This window comes from Meriones unguiculatus, chromosome 17, assembly GCF_030254825.1.
Source record: "Meriones unguiculatus strain TT.TT164.6M chromosome 17, Bangor_MerUng_6.1, whole genome shotgun sequence".
Taxonomy (NCBI): domain Eukaryota; kingdom Metazoa; phylum Chordata; class Mammalia; order Rodentia; family Muridae; genus Meriones; species Meriones unguiculatus.
In genome coordinates, this window is record NC_083364.1 from 38,522,844 (window position 1) to 38,544,612 (window position 21,769).

General features: G+C 43.4%; 1 protein-coding gene across 2 annotated transcripts in view; it reads left to right on the top strand.

The window, feature by feature from the left end:
- Window positions 1-21,769, top strand: part of Hacd2 (3-hydroxyacyl-CoA dehydratase 2) — an 87,668-nt gene that overhangs the window by 42,237 nt on the left and 23,662 nt on the right. For both annotated transcript variants that reach the window (XM_060370315.1, XM_021634652.2), the window contains exon 4: window positions 10,441-10,529. In XM_060370315.1, coding sequence (XP_060226298.1) covers window positions 10,441-10,529 — 89 coding nt within the window. The remainder of the gene's footprint in view (window positions 1-10,440; window positions 10,530-21,769) is intronic.

Here is a 21,769-nt window from a genome sequence, read left to right on the forward strand (position 1 = left end):
TGGGAAGCCCCCGTTGACTGTGATCCAGGTTGACCTTCTGAATCCCCTCAGTTCCCTTCAGACTTGGAGATCCTTTCCCAGCTACACAAGGGCAGGGGGATTGCATTTAGCTCTGTGAGCCAGAATCCTAACCACAATGGTTTGAACCAAATAGGGATTTGTTTTTCCTAGGGAGAAAGTCTTTCTGCTCAGTTGTCCGCAGCGTGTGGCTTCTGGCTTTGTGCCAAGGTTCAGTAATTACAACAGTGGCAGTTTGTGTGCTGGAGTCCTATTACAGGCACAAAGTGGCTACACTAGCAAGGCGTTGCACAGCTTCCTCGAGCTACAAGGGATTCCAGGGAAGCTAATGGCAGCAGTGCCCAGACCAGTGTACCGTTGTGAGGAAGGGAGGCACAAAGGGTAAACAGAATTGTCTTCCAGAAAGGGCTTGGGTTATTGCTAAGTTGTGAGCTCACAGCAGTCTGGCATCCACTTGGTAACCAGTAGATAGAATGTAGGGGTGTTATGATATCTGATGTGGACGACCCATCTTTTTATCTGCTGAGCTTTAAATGAAGCAGAAACACTGATCTGCCTTCAGGCAGTAGACATGGGTATAAATCACAGTGATGACCTTGTCTACAGTCTCATCTTCCTCCCAGAAAAATCCCCATTAGTGTAAGGACTAGTTAATAAATAAAGTCGTCCATACACTGTGTTTAATTTGAGTGTTTTTAGTATATATGTTTGAGTTTTGCTTTTTTGTTAAAATGATCATAAATCAGTTTGTTACTGCTGCTTTCGTGAAAATTGTACCCATTTTAATTTGATGGCTATTAAATCAATATGTAACATTTTTAAAGGATTAGGCCTTATTTCTGATATAACCCACATACACATTGTTTTAGAAAAAGAGCTAATACTAAAACCCAGGAAGAATGTGAAAACCATCCTTTAGGGTGGCCAGCAAGCTGGCTCAGCAGGTAATAGCTTGGAAGCCTGATGACCCAAGTTCAAACCTCAGAACCCACTTAAAGATAGAAGAAGAGAACTAACTCCACAGTTGTGCTCTGCACTCGCCTCACATGCTATAGTACATGCCTTATTTTATAACTTAAGAATCATCCTTGAAGCCAGGCAAGTTGGCACACATCTGTAATCCCAACACTGGGAGGCAGAGGCAGGTGGATTGCTGTGAGTTTGAGGCCAGCCTGGTGCACAAAGTGAGTCTAGGACAACCAGCGCAACACAGAGAAACACTATCTCGGGGAGGGGGAAAAAATGAATCATTGTTGATCCTCTTACTAAGAAATAATTATCACTGTTATCTCTTAATTTTGAAATCACAGGAAACATTTAAAATTATTTGTGAACGTACTTCAATATGAATAAACAGATTAGCCATGCTAGGTCTCGACTCAGAAAGTTAAGGAAACCTTGGCTAAATAACTCCATTTCAACTCCATTTAAAGGTAAATATAAGTTAATATTTGATTTCCATTATTCATTGCTGAGAAATGTTAAAGTGGCATTTCTGCTAAGTTTGACATTAATAAAGTCTTACTGACTTTGATTTATCTTGCAACAAAAAATTATCGTTTCTGCTCTGAGCCCAGAATTTCTTGTTCTTCCCCGGGTCCATTTATTTATTCTGGAGGAGCCACAACCAAAGTATTATCAGCATAACGGCAGATGATTGGTGAGAAATGCTTTCTCTTGCAGTGACCATTTCAGGCTCTGCGTGGGTGGGTCTTTTGTACCTGAGCACTCGTTTGCCTATCGCTTTCAAGCTGCAGATACATTCCACCTCTCCAGTTAAAATTAGCCAAGGAATTGTTAGGTTCAAGTTATAATTGCTTTCTCTTCTCTTCACTTTCCCAGCCCCTGCAGTACTTTGACAAGCTTCACTCCTCCTGCAGGCAGTGTTTTCAGTGTGTGTCTTTTATGTGCTGTCGACAGGCTCTTTCCATGTTCTCCTGGCCTCCTACTCAGTGAACGCCACCCCCATCATGAGTGCAGGGAGAACAGCCAGCCAGCAAAAGCATCTGAGCTGTGCACATCTGCTGTGAATAGCCCTCAGGAGACCGTTTCTTTCATTCCTCTGCCTGTGCAGTCAGGTTAACCCTAAATTGTTCTCAGAACATGAGTTGTGGGTTCAAGGTTCAAATCACCTGGCTTCTTACCATTATCGGTAAGAGAAAGTGAACATGTTGTAGCCTATTGAACTGCCATTTTAACATTTGTTATTATGCAAATAATATTGATGCAGTCTAGAAATGATACAGTCCAGGGGTTCTGCATGTGTTTGTTTCTTCTGCCAGGTAAAGAATTAAAAGGCAGGAAAAATCTGGTGCACAACAGGTAGCGCAGAGAAATCTCAGGACTACAGGGAGAGCCATCAGTTAAAGAAAGGCATTTATTGGGGTGAGGAAACACGCACACAGAAGATGCTCTGCCAAGGGGGGACACGCATGCGCACACACAAACACAAGCACAGCGTGACTCAGAAAGTTGAAAACCCAGTCTCCTCTCCGGGCCTGGAGTTTTTAAGCATCTGAAGAGCTTCCATCCCCTAATTGGGGGCTGGTGAGTTTGAAGGTAGCTGAGGTAGTTGATGGGCCCAGAACTGTTGTGTGACAGTGCCCTGAGCAGGCCTGGACCTGTTGAGCCAGTCCCTCAGCAGGGCTGCTGGTGGGAGACAAAGACTGACAAGGCCTATTTTAGAAACCTGCCAGGCTTTTGTCTCGAGTCAGGAGGTGAGGAAGAGGCTGGCCATCTTGGAAATGTGCCACCCTTTTTACCTAGCCACGGCCCCTCGCCCTGTCTGTCTGTCTACCAGTGTGTCTCACTCCTAGTCTCTTGACCTTATAATACTGGAATTTATTTTGATAAAAAGAAAAAAATATGACCACAAAGCCTCCGATTTTAGTCAACCATTTTATTTTTGGGTCTCCTTCCAGAGCTAGTCCAGGTGCACATCATTGTTGTAACTTTACTGGCTACGGAATGAATTCCAAGGTTTTGTTTTCTTTAATCTACACACACACACACACACACACACACACACACCCCATCTCTACAGTGGTACTTAAATGAGTTTAGTTTTCCAACACGGCTCAAAGTTCACAAGTTTTAAGAGGACAGGCACCCTTTCTTGTGACATAACAAACGGAATAGATTGAATCAGAGAACTCAGGGCTGTTTATATAATGCTACTCATGAAATAGTTCAACTGTCACTTTTGTTTGGCCCTGACAGTTTTACTTTAAAAAAGAAAATGGTCTTACTGGTGAAAGTATATGAGCCTTCCATATATCAGAACTGTAATTAGCAATCTGATATAAATGCCTTGTGTTCTACACTTCGTAAAGACAGTCAGATGGGAACCTGTCGCTGAGACGCCAACTTTATTGGAGATTTGGGTATACTGCCATAACTTATAACTGACTTACTGTGTGCCTCTAATATCGCTATGGCTTCACTGTTTTCAAAATGGCATCATACTATGTTATCTTCAGAAACGTGGAGGCACCTGTCTTGTGTTTCCTGTCTGTCTTTTGCTCTTATTGAGAGGTTAGACAGTGGTAGCAGAGACCCCCTAGAGTAAACAGCGAATAGCTGCTGTGTGATGGCGCCTTCTAAAGGAAGAAGCTGAGCTTTGTACTGAAACCAGTTTATTGAGGGTGCCTTACATACAAGAAGCCCAGGGTCATAGAAGAGTAAGGTGTAGCCACAAGCACATTGACAGCTGCCGTCTGAAGCAGGAAATGGCTTTGAAATGCCCAGCATCCTAGAATCCAGTGCAGCAGTCAGCTGCCTGTTCAGTATATGGGAGCATGGCTCAAAGCGCCAATCCTAGGCTCCTTGTTAGTCACAGGCTATATTGTTTTATCCTGTTGTATTAGTTAGAAAAGAATCTCAGCCAAGTGTGCCCCGCTCCAAACAAGTGTGCTGGCCTCTGTGTCCACTACTTTGGGTGCATGATGCTTCCCTCATCCTCTCTTCCTTCAGCCCCCCTCCCCGCCCCCAACCCCTTGGTCCTGTGTTCCAGTGCTTCTTCAGCTTTTCTAGGTTTGAGAGTAGAGATAACAAGGATGCACACAGCAGTGTGGAAAAGCCACGTGTAAGGCCACTTTTTAATGTTAATGTGAAAATAGTTCTCCCCTAAGAATCCCAGGGAAATGAGCCTTCTGAGATGCACCGTGCATCTTGTAGCTGTGTCCCAGGAGCCTTTTCAGCTCTAACCTTCAGCCTTGCCCTGCTCGTAGCTGGTCTACCAGCCCCTGCAGGGGCTGCACCAGCCTACCTGAGGGCTGCTCTAAGCAGGAGCATTTCCAGGAGTGCTCCACTCTGCAGGACTTAGTGGCTCAGCAAATCTTCATTTCTACAGAAATGGGCAACTGATCACCAGATCCTGTTTGTACAGCTTATTGATAGGCGGCACACACACACACACACACACACACACACACACACGCATGCACGCACACTCTGCCCACTTCTACCCTAAACTCTCAGGCCTGCTCCAGCTCAAGGCTTCCCTCCACCAGCTATTCATTCTTTCTATAACCCCACTATTCTCGCTATCCTCCCTCTTATTATTCCCTTGTCATATCCAATCTGCTTCTCATGCTCTCTGCTCTGGACTCTTCCAGATGCCTGTGAGTGCTCTCTCTGTCTCTTATTCACAATAAAAACCTTCCCCCTAATGGAGCAGCCAATGTGGCACTTTCTTTGCTATGCTCCCTGCAATAGTTTTTATATTAACTTGATACAAGCTAGTGTCGGGAATCCCAACTGAGATGGTGCCCCTACCTGACTGGCCTGTGGGTAAGCCTAGGGCATTGTCTTGATTGATGAGTATTATCCAGTCACTTGGCCACTGAGCTCCATCCCTCGGACCCCTTCTGGCATTTCAGCTGGACTAGAGGAGCAGGCATTTTGAGGTGTGCTTAGATTAGGGCCTGGACAGCTGTTTGCTGGGTGGCTTGTTGAGATAAGTTGCAATGGCACTGAGAGCTAGAGTGAAAAACAAGTCAGGAGAAATGGGCCCCTGGCTGTGGGTGCAGGAGTACCTAAAAGCGATGCCTAAAAGGGCTGTCTTGTCATCTGTCCCAAACTAGAAAACATTAATTACTTTTTTATTTGTGAATAAGATTTACATTTATTGCTAAAGGTATGCATTCTTGGATATTGTTGATTAGGAATACAAATTGATAGCAAACTGTTTGGAAAGTAATTTGTCAATGTTTTTAAAAGCCTTAAAAATATTCATACCATTTGTCTTAGTACATCTACTCTTGAGAAACTGCCTCAAGAAAAGAATCTCTGAACAAACCATGCTCAAAAATTCTAAGCTATTTTTATAGTATTTTATTCCTTCACTTTTTATAGCAAGGAATTTGGGGTAATTTAAGTGTCTGATAAAAGGAAAATGGATAAATATATTCATTCAAAGGAATAGTAGCACTCAAGATATTTTGGAGGATATAAGAGAAATATATAAGGGAAAATACAATGGAAAGAGCACAAGCATTAGAATTCACGTGTGGGTTTAAATATGCCCAGAGGACTGTCAGGATGGCTCGGGATGACAGTAAAGTGCATGCGGTACAAGCCCGATGGCCTGAGTTCAGTCCCTGGAACTCACGTAAATGTGGAAGGAGAGAACTGACTCCACAGTGTTGTCTTCTCAGCTCCACGTGAATGCTGTGGCACACACATCATATCATACCATACATACACAATGATAATAAATGAATTCTAAGAATTCCTTGTTGGGCCAGCCATGGCAGCACACACCTTTAATTTCAGCAGGCAGATCTCTGTGAGTTTGGGGCCATTCTGCTCTATGTAGTAAGTTCCAGGACAGCCAGGGCTACATAGAATGCCCTTGTCTCAAAAAAAACAACAAACAAACAAAAACCTACTCCCTTGTTGGAGACTGGAGAGATGGCTCAGCAGTTAAAAACACTTGTTCTGTCTTTCTGGAACGGAGGAAGCCTAGCATCTAGGCCTCTGGTTGGTACAGCTGATGGAGGAAGGGAAGCTGACCTCACGAGAAGGGTTCTCCCGGCTGACTGGACCTAGACTTCTGAGGTCCTGGGAGCTTTTTTTTTTTTTGCAGCCTTCCGGATTTCCTGAGAGACATCTCTGTAAATAAAACTGCATAATTTCAAAAACAAACAAACAACAAAACACTTGTTCTTGCAGAGGGCCCGGGGTTCTGTTCCCAGCACCCACAGTTCCAGGGTATCCACCACTTTCTTATTACCTAAGACGACAGGCACACATGTGACACACATAGAACATATCTTCAGGCAAAACATTCATACACATAAATCTTAAAAAAAAAAAATCCCTGTGGATGTTTACCTCTGTGGTAGAATGCCTGTCTAGCCTGCAGAGGGCCCCAATTCCATCACTGGCCTTTGGAGGGATGGGGGTGGGCCAGGGGACTCGAGTGCTCTGCTGAGTTCTGGTTATCTTCCATACCCTTTATTTAAAGTCATACTTCTGAGCATCCTGATTTTGGCAACAGATAAGGGTCTCTGCAATCCTTTGTCATTTGGTTATTAGGAAGCTGTGCCATTATTACAGTTGGATAAATGGATATTTAGATTATTACGGTATCTTGCATAGTCTGATTAATATAAGTCGATTCCCCAGAGCTCAGTTCTTGCTGGTAAGTGAGATAAACATCAGTTTTGAGCTTATAATGTGAAGTCCAGACTCACTAACTTATCAAGACACAGCAGCACCCTGGAGTATTACTAGAAACACCAGCAATTGAGCAGTGCAGCACATTGGTTAGCGGCCAAGGGAGAAAGGCAAAATGAAAGGGATAGAGCCATGGTTTTATACAATAAGCTGGTCTTTGAGTTAAGACAGGAGGAAGAAGAGCTGGAGGAAGCAGCAGCAGCTAGAGACGTTCATCTTTCCTTAAGCAGCAAATGCTTGCTGCTCATAAAAATCCAATTCTCCAGTTCTTTTGTAAACCTTCCTCGAAGTGTTTTCTGGCTAAGTATAATCACTAAATGTTTGGTTCGCCAATCAGCGTCTTTAGGTGTGTTATATAATTATGTAACCAGGCTTTGCACTTCACTCATTTATTTTTAATAACACCTCTTTATTCAGATATAATCCACCCATTAGAGTGTATAATGAGTTGCGCAACCATTACCACAGTCAATGTTAGAACATTTTCATTACCCCAAAAGGAAATCCATTAGCAGTCACTTCCTGTTTCTCCCAGAACTCCAGCCCCAGGTAACCACAGGTCTACTTTCTGTCTTCGAATTTGTGCAGCTTTTGCCATTGACCTTCTGCAGCTCAGCATAGTGTCTTAAAGGTTCGTCAGTACTGTGATAATACATCAGTACTTCATTTCTTTTATTTTTCATTTTTTTCATTTATTCTTTGAGAATTTCAATCATGTATGCCTTTATTTTTTTAATATTTATATATCTGTTTAAGTGTGTGGATGCTTTGTTTGCCTGTACACCTATGTATCACTTGCATGTGTGGCACCCACAGAAACCAGCAGAGGGCATCAGATCTCCTGGAACTGGAGTTCCGGGCAGCTGTGAGCGGGGCTGTGGGCTCTAGGAATGAAACATGGATCCTCTGGAGGAGCCAGTGCTCCTTCCTCCTGAACCTTCCCTCCAGCCCTGTATTTTTACTAATTTTTGCTTTTAAGAGTGTATCACATGTTTGCCCATTCATCTGTTGATGAACACTTACTGTTCCTGTGTATGTATGTGTGTGTGCATGCGTGTACACTCCTATCAGGGTGATATAACTCAGTGGTTAATACCCGGAGGCACGACAACTGTTGCATGTGACTGTACCGTGTCACGATTCCAACAGGTGTACTGTGTTAGCTGGCATGAAGTATATCTCATTTGGTTTTGATTTGTGTCTCCTGATGACTAATGACATTCAGTGCTTTTCACGTGCCTTTGAATTTTTTTTAATTAGGCTGGTTTTTTTTTTTTGTTTTGTTTTGTTTTGTTTTGTTTTTTTCATTACAGAGTTATAAAAGCTTTTTATATGTGAGACAAAGTCACAGATATTTTCCTGTCTGTGGTGTGTTAGCTTTCCATCACTGTGATAAATTTCTAAAGACAAACGTTTTTTTGAAGGATTTCTTTTGGCACACAGTTTCATCCCATTGTCAGTGGTCTGCATTACTGTGAGGCTGTGAAGCAGCGTCATGGCAGAGGTAGCATGGGACAAAGGAGGCTTGTTCTCTAATGGTGGCAGGATCTGTCTCAGGGCATGCCCCAGTGACCTGTGTCCTTCAGGTAGCCTACCTTGTAAAGCCTCTCATCTCGAAACTATGAACCCATCAATGGATTAGCCCTGTGATGAGGTCAGGGCACACTTATCATGGTCCAACCATTCCCCAAAGCTTCACCTCTGAATATGGCTGCACTAGGCACCAAGCCTTGTATCCAAACCAGAGCATGGAGCTTATCTTCACTTCCTTTGTAGTATCCTTTAAAGCAGAAACGCTTTGATTTTTATGAAGCCAAATATTTTTTTTTCTTGGTGTCATATCTTATAAACTCTTGTCTGATTCAAACCGTCAAGATTTATACCTGTTTTCTACTGAGTTTTAGCGTTCCAGCCCTGAATGTTTTAATACCTGCTCTCTTCCCCGTCTCCTTCTCTTTCTCTCTTCCTTTCCTCCACCGTGTGTGTGTGTGTGTGTGTGTGTGTGTGTCTGTGTCTGTTTCTGTGTCTGTGTCTGTGTCTGTGTATATGTATGTACAGCTAGGACTAAAGTCCAGGCCTTGCTAGGCAAGTGCTCTGACCTAGAGCTGCATCCCAGCCTTGAGTTAATATGTTTTCTTTAATATGTATTCGTGTGTCAGTATGCTTATGCCACATGTGTGAGGGTACCCAAGGAGGCCAGCAGAGGGTATCAGATTCCCTAGAGCTGAACTTGCTGGGCATTCCTCCCACCATGGGGGCTGAGAATCAAACTGGAAAAGTAGGAAACATTCTTAGCCATTTTGCCCTCTCCTCAGCTCCTGAGTCAGGTTTTATAAATAAGTTCTTTGCTTTCACCTGTGAGTACCCATTGCCCTGGTTTGTTGAAAATAAAATCATTTTCCCCCTATTGAATTATCTTACACTCTTACTCCAAATCAAATGACTACAGAGGTAAAAGTTCTTGTCTGGATTCAATATCTATTCCATTTACCTGTCCATCTCTGCATTTATATTTTCTTCCATTCATTCTGCAAAGAATACTGGACACCTCTATATACCAAACATTGTGTTCAACATTCCCATGACACTTGCTTTGGGGAACCAAACGATCCCTCTTCAAAGCCCATGTTTCTTTTTAAAAAGTCCATTTTTAGCATGATATAGCATCTGTTAAAGAGTTGTGAAGTGGTTTCCTGTTGTAGCCAAGCCTGTGGCGACAATTGTAGCTCCATCTAGTTTGTGCCTGGTCTTAGCCAAGTTGTAGTTCGTCTTGCTATACAAATGTTTAGAAGACTGTGTTTTAGGGAGTTTGAAGAATAGAGCTGGTGCAGGATAGCCCAGTGACCGTGTTGAAGATGAGGCTGGTTTTAAAGCAGACACTGACTGGGATGAAGGCTCCAGGCAGGTGCAGAATTCCCCATGTTCAACCTCAGGGGTCTAGCAAGTAGGAATAGGCATTGGCAGCAGTGATGTCAGAGGGAATCAGAAGTGCTGCTGGCTTCCAAATTTTATTTTAGAAGCAGTCCCGTGTTAGTTTAAAGTCACAAAGAGAAAAGAGTGTTTCTTTTCTTTTCATGGTTTATTTGGAAGTTTGTTTTAAAGAGTTAAAGGAAACAAGAATACTACATGACTTTGGTGGCTTGTGTCTTGGTAGAGGTTATGGTTGTAGCATTTGAAGCTTGGAATTTGATGATTATTTAAAATAAAGTTGTTCTGGTGTCATAAGCTGAGTGCACTAGCAGATCATTAGACTTATGCTTACAGTAAACAAGGTAAGAAAAATCTTTTTAAAGATAATAAACGTTGGTTTTGCTAGGCTTGTTGGCAAACATTCATGTTTGATATCCAGGAACTTTCAATGCTTGTTAAACACCAGCAGGACTGATTTCCTGCTCATGGTTGCTTAGCCATCATGAAAGCCATGGTAGAAAATGAACCGTCAGTGTTTCCCAGGTTAATGGTTGAGTGGTGGGTTTTTGTTTTTGTTTTGTTTTCTCTAAATAAGTTAAATATCCTATAGTCAGTTTCCTCAATTGTCATGAACAATGTTACTGCTTTGAAGCAGGAAAAAGGTTTTCAGTGTGAATATATTGCCAGACTTAATCTCTAGCAGCATAGTTAAATTTTAGTTGCTAGAGTTGGTGTTGACTGTAGACATTTAACTTTGAAAGTTTTAGAAAACATTTGATGTGATAAAACTTAGTAGAATGCATTTATTTACACATCCTAAATTTCTTTCAGGAATTGTGCCATCTTCTGTTGTCCTGACTTCTTTCCAGGTGATGTCAAGAGTTTTTCTAATATGGGCAGTAACACATAGTGTCAAAGAGGTAAGTAACATTGATGTGAGCACAAACAGCCGCCAGTGAGCTCTCCTGCACATGCTTGTTATGGCTGAAGACAGAACTCCAGTCATCACAAAATAGCCAAGGTAGGGTTGATGTGGAGTCAGAAGAGAAACCTACCCCCAGTGTGCACTGTTGCTCGGTAAAGCTCTGAGTGAGAGTTAGGCCCTGCAGTCCCGGCCCCTGTGGAGGCGGGATGTGCATCCCCACCTCAGTTGTGTCCCTAGTGTCTGTCTGTAGCCAGTGTGTGGGAGAGAAAGGGGAACAGTGACTCGCTGTTGGGGCACTTCTGTTTTCATGGGACCAGGAAGAGCAAACTTGTTTCCAGCCCCCGAGTCAGGGCTAACACCATTGCCTGCCATATGTGCCAGGTAGGGATGGCCAGAACCGGGAAGAGAAAACCCTCATTCCCTCAGGTGTGAATCCATAACCAAGAGTTGGTTTGGTTTCACATTGTTTTGATTGTGCTGTTCCAGTGTTAGTTGTTTCTCGTGTCACCGGGAGGGAGAGTTTTGACAAGGCTTCATCCTCGCTTACAGTCTCCACAACCTGTTATCACCATGGATTCCTGGGGCTCCAGAGACTGTTTATCTATTAATGCTGATCTTGTGTATTCTTGTCTTTTATTCTGAAATCCCTATTAAAACTTAAGTGTTTGTCAGGATTTATATTGTATCTCAACTAATGAGGCTTTTTTTAACCATTTTTTTAAATTGGCCCATGACATACATGTAAAGTGCACGTAGCTAATGAATTCTTAGCCAAGTTTAAACAACTTAGATTAATAAGCTATCATTTTGTTATATTCACATGGAACTAGCAGGTCCATGGATTTTACCTTTTAATCAACCTTCTCTCATTCCTTGAAGATTTCTAAACTTAACTATGCTGGAAGAATGCAAAATAATTGTGTACCTACTTTTAGTAACCACATTTTAAAAAGTTGGAACAGGAAAAGAAACCTTTGTTCTCATTCTTAGTTCTGAACAGAGTTGGAAAAGTTGGGTTGCTTATAATACCACATGGAGTCCTTTTTTAAAATTAGTTTTTATTTTGGCTTTTCAAGACAGGGTATCTCTGTGTCGCCTTGGCTGTCTTGGACTTGTAGACCAGGTTAACCTTGAACTCACAGAGATCTGCCTGCCTCTGCCTCCCAGAGTATTGGTTCACAAAGAGTCCTTTTTACACATATTTTTAATGTATATATTTTTTTAGTTTTTTCATTGTTACCAATAACTCCTAATTTTATTTGCCAATATTTACAAGTAACCTAAAATGTTTCCTAGTTGTAACTCAGTTATATTATTTTTTTATTATTATTCTTTTTTTCCCACCAGTGCTAGGAATTGAACACAGAACCTTGTGCATGATAAACAAACATTCTACCACTCAGCCACATCCCCAGCCCTATTTTTCACATTTTTAGTTTGGGGTAGAGGCTAAGTTACTCATGCCACCCTTGAATTCACTCATCCCACATAGGCCATGAACTTAACTAAGATCCTGGGCCTAAGGCCTGAGCAGTTAGAATTACCAGCCTGCACCCCAGGCCCAGCTTCTTACTTGCATCCTAAATGGGTAATTATTTGGATTCAGTGATGAGGTGCCTGAAAGTGTGTGGAGCCAGAGCATTGTCCAGTAGGGGCTGTTCCGTCACTTCTCCAATATAGTCAGATACTGATTCTTTCAAGTGCTGGCGTCTCACTGCTGCAATGGCCACTCTTCTGCTTAGTAACATGGCTGCCAAGGCAGGTGGGCAAGCACCCGAAAACACTTGCAGTTCAAAGGAAACACTTCTGTTAGATTCCCAGATTTCCTGGACAGACCATTAAAACAGATTGCCTAAAAAGCTATTAAATGTCTCTGTGGATTACAGGTGCTAGACTTGGCCATCGGCTCCAGTTACCACACTGCCTGCCAGATGTGTAGACCTGACATTTAGCAGATGGCGTCACATTTGAGTGTTATTGCACACACTCATTACATATGCACACTCACAATTGTTTCTCTGCAGCCAAAGTGATCGGGTCTCTGCTAATATTAACATGCCATTTTCAGAAGAACCTAGTGTAGTAAATTTCACCACCTCACTGTCACCTCTTGGGTCCTCGTGTTTCCGTGTCCTTTTGTTTGGTGCACCTGATTGATTAGTTGACTTACTCTTTTCTTGAATAAATAGAGTTCAGTATTTTTGCTGACCCGGGATCTCATTTCTTTTTTCTGGACAGAACTACTCATTCATCATTTTGTTGACTCCAGTACATTTCCTTCTCCGCCCCTCCCCGACCCCAGGATGCCTGACAGCTAAGTTGAAAAGCCCGCTTCTGCATTTTCAGGAGCCAGGCTGCTTGCTGTCTGTCACCTGTTCTTTAAGCCCCATGTCTTAGCCAAATGCTATTTTCCTGTCTTAACGTTTCTTAGAAACTGCAATTCTGTTTGTTGTGTTCAACATTGCATATGACTTTCCTTCCATTTCCTGAAGCTTCTGAAAAATAGCTGTGTTTGTCCTACCCTGCTCTCTGGGCTGGACCTGTGGGAATTGTAACTAATGTATCAGTTTTTATACTTCTCAGTTTCTTTGTCACCTTCTTTCCTAAAGGGGACAGCAAGTAATCTACTTGTTTCAAAATAACATTCTCTGTGGGTTTAAGCTTTCTCTGCCTTGTGTGTTCATTCACTCCAGTTGGGTTTTTGTTGTTGTTGTTATTTTGTTTGTAGTTGTTTGTTTTTGTTTTTTTAAGACAGGGTTTCTCTGTGTAGCCCTGACTATCCTGGACCAGGCTTGGCCTCATATTTAGACATCTGCCTCCCTCTGCCTCCCGAGTGCTGAGGTCAAAGGTGTGTGCCATCACCGCCCAGCTCGGTTTGGTTTATTGTTTTATTTTGTTTGTTTCCTATAATTTTATGTGATATGCTAAGGTAGAGCTCAAACCTTTCAAGATCTAACTTCTATACTGAAGTGTGTGTCCTCCCTCCCTTCCTCCCTATGCTTCCCTTCTTTAAAGACAAAACAAAACAAAAAGCAACAATAAACACAGGCTCTTAAGCAGCCCAGGCTGACCTCAAGCTTAACTCTGTGCAGGGGTTGGCCTAGAATCTCTGATCCTCCTGCGTCCAACTCCCGAGTGTGCCAGCATCCAGCCTGAGGTGTTTTCCTTTAGGAGACTTTATAAGACATGCACCTTCCACCCGTGGGACACCAGCCACGTCAGTGCTGTAATGTACATTGTGGAACTAAAGGTGATCAGAGAGTTTTCTCTCTCAACATAAGGACCCACTCTTCCATTTGTGACACCACAGTAACAGGGATGTTGGGCCTAGTGGTGCTGACTTTAAACCCCAGCACTTGGGAGGCAGAGGCAGGCTGATGTCTGTGAGTTTAAAACCAGAGAGACCCTGTCTCAAAAAGAAGTGTCTCATACTAAAGTTTTTCCTTCACCTAGTGTAGCAAATATTCTTCCTGAGTTTCCTTTTAAAGAGATTGTACCTGTGAACAAAGAAAATTGGGCACAACAACCAGCTTGAGGTTGGGAGTTACAGGAGGCAATCCACAACTCTGGCTGACGTACTTCCTTTCCAAAGTTTCCTCCTGTCTCAGGTCTGAACTGATATGACTGCTTCCATATCTGGCCTCTGCCGGGACTTGATGCCCGACTCTGGGTGTGAGTGTGCGTCTTCTCATTGAACTGAGTCAGGACCAGCATCTTTAAGATAAAGTGCAATGGGCAAAAGTTTACTTTCTGCTTCTCATCATGACTCCTCCTCAGAAACAAAACCCTGCATATCCTTGCTTGTTCTGAAACAACTAAGCTTGGCCTCAGACTCCTAGACACACAGCTAGACCACACTGTTGTGTTCTGTCCTTGGCTCAGCCTTCTGCAAAAGCAGCCTCAGATCCTTTTGAACCTTTAGAGTAAGAGCACTGGGATGTTTTTGGAGCAGAAACCCCAGGTCTTCTGTGGAAATTCAAGGCTGTTATTTTGGCTTCAGCCAAGGGTACTTTCCTGGGGGTGATCTGCATAAAATAAAACCCCAGAGATAGAACCTTGACTCCTTTCCATGCCATTTGCCAAACTCTGGAGTAAGGGATGTGACCTCACATTCTTTGGAACCACTTCTTGGCACACTGCTGGCTTTCCTGACATTTACTCTACCGCCCTTGCCATTCATCAGGAGGCTTACAAATACACTGAAATCAGTTTTAAGAAACTCGTTGTCTGTACCCTATTATTGTACTAATTATTGTTTGATACACTATAATTTACAGAAGCTTTATTATTTGGTCTTGGCCACTGTCTCTAGAGGTATAGAATGGGCTTTCCATTAGCGTTTGGAAGCTAGAGAGGTAAAGTGACTATCACACTAGCAAAGGGCAGATTTGGAGGGTCTTCACACCATATCACAGTTGCCCTCTGATCGCCCTTTGAAAACACTGTATGTGTTGTCTTCATTGTCCTTATGCTGATGTCTCATTGCCTGTGGAACAGAGAGCCCCTCCCTGCCTAAGATCCAGGGCTGTTCTTCCTCATTTTGCTGTATGCACATTGAAGTATGATTCTGCTATGAAATCATTTGTATACCTCATGCAGTTCAGCAGTGAGCCGCCTCTCAGGGCTTATCTGCAGCACTTTGCTTTTGGCTTTTTATTTTGTTGTATATTTTGTTTCCCTTTTTGTTACAGGGTGTTCTAGTTTCCTTTCTGTGGCTGTGACAAAAGCAGCTTTGAGGGAGAAAGGGTTTTTCTACTTACAGTTCCAGATAACTGTCTGTCATTGTGGGTAAGTTAAACAGGAATGTGGAGAAAGTCAGTAGCAGAAAGAGAATAAATGAATATATTCTTCCTTGTACTCAGCCAACTCTTTATACTGATACAATTCAGGACCCAGACAAAGGGAATGGTGCCCCCCCAACATGGGCTTCATCTTCTCACACCAGTAACAATCAAGACAGTTCCCCTTAGGCATTCCCACAGTCCAGCTTCATCTAGACCAATGGTCTCACCTTATTAATGCTGTGACCCTTTAATACAGTTTCTCATATTGTGGTGACCTCCAACTATAAAATTATTTTCATTGCTGCTTCATAACTAATTTTGCTACTGTTATGAATCATAATGTAAATATTTTTGGAGTCAGAGGTTTGCTAATGGGGCCACGACCCAAAGGTTGAGAACCACTGATCTAGACAATTCCTCACTAAGACTCTCCTTGGGAGATTCTAGGTTGTATCAAGTCAGCAAGTGAAGTTAACTAGTAAACGAGGTCTCCTGTCTCCCGAGCTGGCCTTGAATTCTCACGTAGCTGAGGATGCCCTTAAACTCTTATCCTTCCATCTACCTTGTGAACTATGATCCCAGGTGTATGCCACCGTGCCTGCGTTTATACAGTGCTGGGGAGTAAGCCCAAGCCTTCAAGCATAGTGGGCAAATACTCTTCTCACTGAGCTAAATCCCCAGTCCAGCCTCTCAAGTTCTGTTACTGCCCTCAGAGCTCATGGATGAACCTTCTCCAATTCATTGGCTTTTCTGCTTTAAAGTACAAAGACTTTTTACAGTGAGGATTCATGTACCACTTGGACCGTAATTACCAAGACTGTTTATTATAAAATGCAAATTTCAGGTCCCACTCCATACTTGATAAAGGGTATCTGGGAGCAAGGCCACGGAATGAACAGTTCTCAGATAATCTTATGAATTCTGAGCTTTGAGAAATGCCTTTAAGATACCTGTGTTCTGTGGTCTCACCTTTCATCTCAGTTCTCATTCCCAAATCCAAGAGCCCTAATACATTCTTAGTTTATTTTTTCACATATTTATTTATTTTTTTAAAAGAGAAATTGATCAAATACACTGTAAGGGGTCAGCAGGCTGGGCAGTGGCTGGAGTACCACCGGCAGTCTCTCTCTCTATGTGTTTTTTGTTTGTTGAGACGGGGTTTTCCTATGTAACCTTCGCTGTCCTGGACTTGGCTTTGTAGACCAGACTGGCCTCTGCCTGCCTCTGCCTCTGCCTCCCTGAGTGCTGGGATTACAGGCATGCCCTGTCTCTTCTTTTTAAAGCTTGGGTACACACTTTAAATATAAAGACAGATATTTTTAAATGCTGTGTTTGAAACATACCAGACAAACTATTTTTTAGATCACAACATTCCTAGTGAGTTTTAAGAGTATTTCTCAAATATGAGTGTATACAAAAATAGAGTAGATGTTTCGTTAGAATATATAATTTGATTTGTAGAGACACAGAATCGGGTCTTTTCTGGGTGTGTTCCTGACCTGCTCTCATCTGCACACGCCAATACACAGACACACATACATGTTTGTTTGTTTTTTTTAATTTTTTAAAAAGATTCATTTCACTGTTTTACCTGTATGGAGTGTTTTGTCTGCATGTGTGTATGTGTATACACTGCATATATACCTAATGCCACATGGAGGTCAGAAAAGGGGGTTGGATCCCTTGGAACCATAGTTGTGGGTGTTTGGGAGCCACCATGTGGTGCTGGTTACTGAACCTGTGTCCTCTGCCACAGCAGCAAGCAGTCTTAATCACTGAGCCATCTCTCTTGCCCCACATACATCCTTTTTTTAAAACATGAACTTCTAAGAGAAAGCTACAAACTTTGGATACATGGTGGCAGATCAAAGGAGGAATTGGGGCATCCAGAGGAGGCTTGGGATCAGAGAATACTGAAAGTTGGCAGGGCGAACATCTGGGGTGTGTGGGAGCTCCGACACCCTTGAGTGGCCTGTTTTGGGAGGGTCTTCCCATTTGTAGCTCGTGTGTTTTATCTCTTGGGCTGGCTCCCCTGGGTTCCTGCACCTTTTCTCAGCAGACATCCTACATTCCTGGTATGTCAGTTAACTTGTGTACCACTGACAGAAATACCTAGGAAGTCAGGGTTCTGTAGTTTCGCATCCCTCTACAAATTCCAAGCATTCGACTCCTTAGGATAGAAGTCAGGGGCTGGGGATGTAGCTTATGCAGCATGTAATAAGCCCAGTTCCTGAACTGGGTATAGCAGCATATGCATGCAGAAGGATCGGAAGTTCAAAATGGTCATCAGTTATATAGGGATTTAGAAGCTAGCCTGGGATACTTAAGACCCTGTCTCAACAACAATAAAAGGTTACTGGTGTGTTGTTGATTATTAATATTTATATATTGATTTATCTTTTAGTTAAACAGTGGTCATTCCTAAACCAGCTATATACCCAAATCACCACACAGAGACTAAGATTTATTTAATTAACCTAGAGTACAATGCTGGGCGATAGTTACTCCATCCTAAACCACCAAGCCCTCATAGTTTCCTCCCATTCAGATTTCACACATTTTACTTGCTTTTAGTCATTATCTTAGGTCTGGTTCATCTCTCCTGGTGGTTCCAAGTCCTGTCCTGTTGACCTCTCCGATTCCTCCCACTTGCTTCTGTCTCCTCCCCTCCAGACCAGGATGTCCCACCCAATCTCCATTGCTCAGCAATGGCTGATTGTTTTATTGACAATGCAGAGAACAAATGGTGGCATGTTTACACAAACTTGAGACAGGTGATGCTTAGAATAAACATCACAATGCAGTGTCTGATTGAAACCAGAGAGTGGGATAGAGACATCAGCATTTGAATGAACAAGGGTAAATTGTGTACATTCCACAAGAACGCTATACCAGCACTGGTGGGCTGGAGAGATGGCTCAGCAGTTAAGAGTCCAGGCTACTGTGCTCAAGAGATAGCAGTTAAGCACACTGGCTGCTCTTCCAGAGGTCCTGGGTTCAGTTCCCAGCACCTACATGGCAGCCCACAACTGTCTCTTAACTCCTGTTCCAGGGGATCCAACACCCTCATGCAAACATACATGTGACATTCTGGCCTCCACAGGCGGTGCATGCACATGGTTCATGTACATCCAGACGAGCCAAGCCACAAAATGAACATAAACCTTTTCACAAAAAGCCAGTGGCACATCTCTGGGTGACAGCAATGTTGTCCCCTAGCTTCCAGCGTGTTCTGGGGCCCTCCCTAGGAATTTCCTTCCAGTCCCAGTACCAGCAGGTTACAGGATGGCAGAGGCTACAACAGAGCCATCTGGGGGACCTCATGTAGAGACAGGCCTAAAATGGTGGGCTCTAGGGATTCCTATTTCATTCTTAAAGAATTATGGGAATCCTTAGAATTCCTTTAAAGCACTAAGTATAATTCCTGTCTAGGTTCTGGCATCTTCTCCGTCCAGTGTTCTTTGCTGATGAGCAGTTTAAAGGAAGCCAGAGAAGTAGTCCACTGAAGGCAGAGGATTTGAAATCAGGGCTCAGGGCATGCAGAGAAAACAAAACATCCTCACATTTGTTTGGTTGGAGAGGTGTGGGAAATACAGCTGCTTCACACTGTGTTCTAGAAGATGGAAGCTCCGCATGTGGAATGTACATGAAGAGGAGAGGGTTTGTCTCAACGCTTGCAGTTTAGGACAAAGAACTTCAACTTTGTGAGGCTTTGCACAGCTGTGAAGTCAGAGTGTGTGAAACAAGGCAGAAGTAGCCAGAGATTGGGTGTGGGTAAAAGGGCTCATCCTGTAGGTAACTCTCCCTCTTAGCCCCTCCTCCTTTTGTTCTCCTTTGCTAGTCCTCCAGCCAGGTTCACTTGCTGCCCTTCCTGTCCTCGTAGCTTCTCTCCTGTGCTACACACGTGCCTTGGCCATGTTGTGGCCTTACCTACAAGCAGAGTGAGGTGAGGCAGAGAAGGCAGCTCTGTATCCTTATCTTTCAAGGAGGAGATAAGATGTTGTGACTAGACTGTGTACTGTCCTCCTGAATGCTGTGTCTGGCCTGTGCCAGTCTCTTGTGCCCTTCCCACAGTGGTACTCCATCCATCTCATTCTACTGTATCCCCTAGTCCCCTTGAGAGCTAGGCATCTGACATTCTCTCCTTCCCTCTATTTCCTCACGTTCTATTTTAACTACTCCTGTAGGAGGATGCACATCACCTTCGCTTTTAAAATTAGCCCACTCCTAAAGGCAGAAAAACTTCATTATTTGATTGTTAATCAGGCGCTGTCAAACTTTAGACAGCTCTTGGGTAAAGGTAGCACGCCCAAACATCATTTTCCACATCTGATAATTGTGGGCACTTGGAGCTTGTACTTCTCATCTGGTTGCTAACTTGTCCTTTTGCTGTTGCATCTTTTGGGTGGCAAAATCAGAATGTCTTTTTTTCTCTCAGTTTTCTGCTTGCCAATTCCTAGTATTCTTCAAAATATTGAAAATATTCAGATCCATTAGGCTTAGCCTAGGTTCACTTCTACCATTTCGTGCTGCCTTTCTCCTGTGGTCTTAATCCCTCTCAACTCTTGTCAGGAGCATGTATGTCACTTAAAATAGGATGTCTTCTGATGATATTTCAGTCAGCTGTTTGTTTAAAACCTACAGCTGTTTTTGTAAACTGTTACCATCACTCATACAGAAGGTGGCCCTCCTCCGTCGGTTTATAGTTGGGTAAGGTCAAGGTCAGCAGGTGCAGGAAAATGATGAAGCTTTTTTTAACCTTAGTCGTTTTTGACTCTGCCCTCTGTCTGGTGACTTCTCCTACAAACACCTGGCTCACGAAGCTTCTCGTCTTTTGCTTTCTCATCCCTGGACTAAAATCTGACACACAGCATCCCTGGGTATCAGGTGCAGCATGAGGAGAGACAACTACGTGCATCATTTCTCTGGAGGCCTACCCAGCTGTCTTCATTCTGAGGAAGGGCTGGGGCTGCCAGGGAGCGTCCTGCCCACTCTGCTGAGGTCTCTGAGAAGCAAGACCTGCCTTGGCCCGCCCTGGCAGCACAGTCCCTCCAGGCTGGAGAGCGGCCTGCTTCTTTCTCCTTGCTTCAGGTCCCAGATTCTATGGGGTTTTGTGTGGTCTGCATTTTAGTCTCTTAAAATACTAATGGCTTTCCCATATAGAATACATGTTATGGATGCCTCAGTGGAATGTCCTGCGTTTTTCCTATTTTTGATAGTTATGACAAAGTAGCTTATTGTTGGAACGCGTTCTCCTCAAGCATATACGCAATTGGGTAGTGCCAGGGTACGATTTGTAGCTCTCTGTCAGTAGTGGGCGGCAGCATTCAGGGAAAAATCTGGTCCCTTGAAGTCCTTAGACTAGCAAAGTTCTTTGGCTTTTGACATCAAGGAAAAGACATCAAGAGTGAAAAAAGAGAAGAGTTACTTGAACTTAAAGCAATAGTCTCCCAAGTAAACAAATGACCTGAGCAATGACATGAGGGACAAGGCTCGTGTCACGGAACTGTGTGCACGGTTGTGACGTCAGTGGAGACTGTTAGCAAGTAAGCTCCAGCACTCATGTTTCCATGTGAGGTGGCTTAAGATGCTGGTTTAGACACACTGCACAGGCGGCATTAGGCTCCATTCCCTTTGTTTCAGCTAACTATATATGGTTCTTCTCTTGCTTTGTAAATGACTACGATACTTAAAAAAAAAACAAAACAGAAAACACAGGAGTGCTTGCTGTATGTTGTAGATGGTCTGTTGTTCTCCAAATAAAGGACTGTAGACAGACCCTGATACTGGGGGTGGCATTCACGGTCCTCTCCCCATCTGGCGCAGAGGTAGCAGTTGGTGGATCTGCTGGCCAGTCACGAGGCCGCAAAGGCCTCACCTGCCCTGCCCGAGAGGTTGTTCCTTGTGACACCGGGTCCCAGATCCACCCTTGCTGAGAAACATGGTACATGCCTTTTCTCTCTGATTTAAGTTAGATGATGCCAGTGGAGGGCAGGCAGCGTGATCATCTGCATGAATTTAGAGAGCTTTGTTTCCCACTGTAAAAGTTAGGTGATTGGCACGCATCGTGAGCATTGCTAAAATGTGTCAGCGGAGCCCAGAGAAGTTAAAAGGTTTCACCTATAAAGTGCTTTTAAACAGCAGAGTTCTGTGCAGTACACTGAATAGCATTGTTAAAGCATTGACTACTGTTCTTTTGGAAACTTCTTAATATGTGGGAAGAACTCTTTCGTATTACCTGCTTCTTTGGCAGAACAGTCCCTTATACACTGTAGCTTTCATCAAAACACGTTTATTTTGAAGCATGGAGGGAAAATGGTGAGAACCCTGGTGCTTTCTACCTCCTGAGAGCTGTCCAGCACAGCGAGCACCATCAGGTGACTGCTGGTCGGCAGTCCCACGGCCCACAGGAGAACTAGGAGAAGTTGCTCCTGTTTTTATGCTTCCAGAA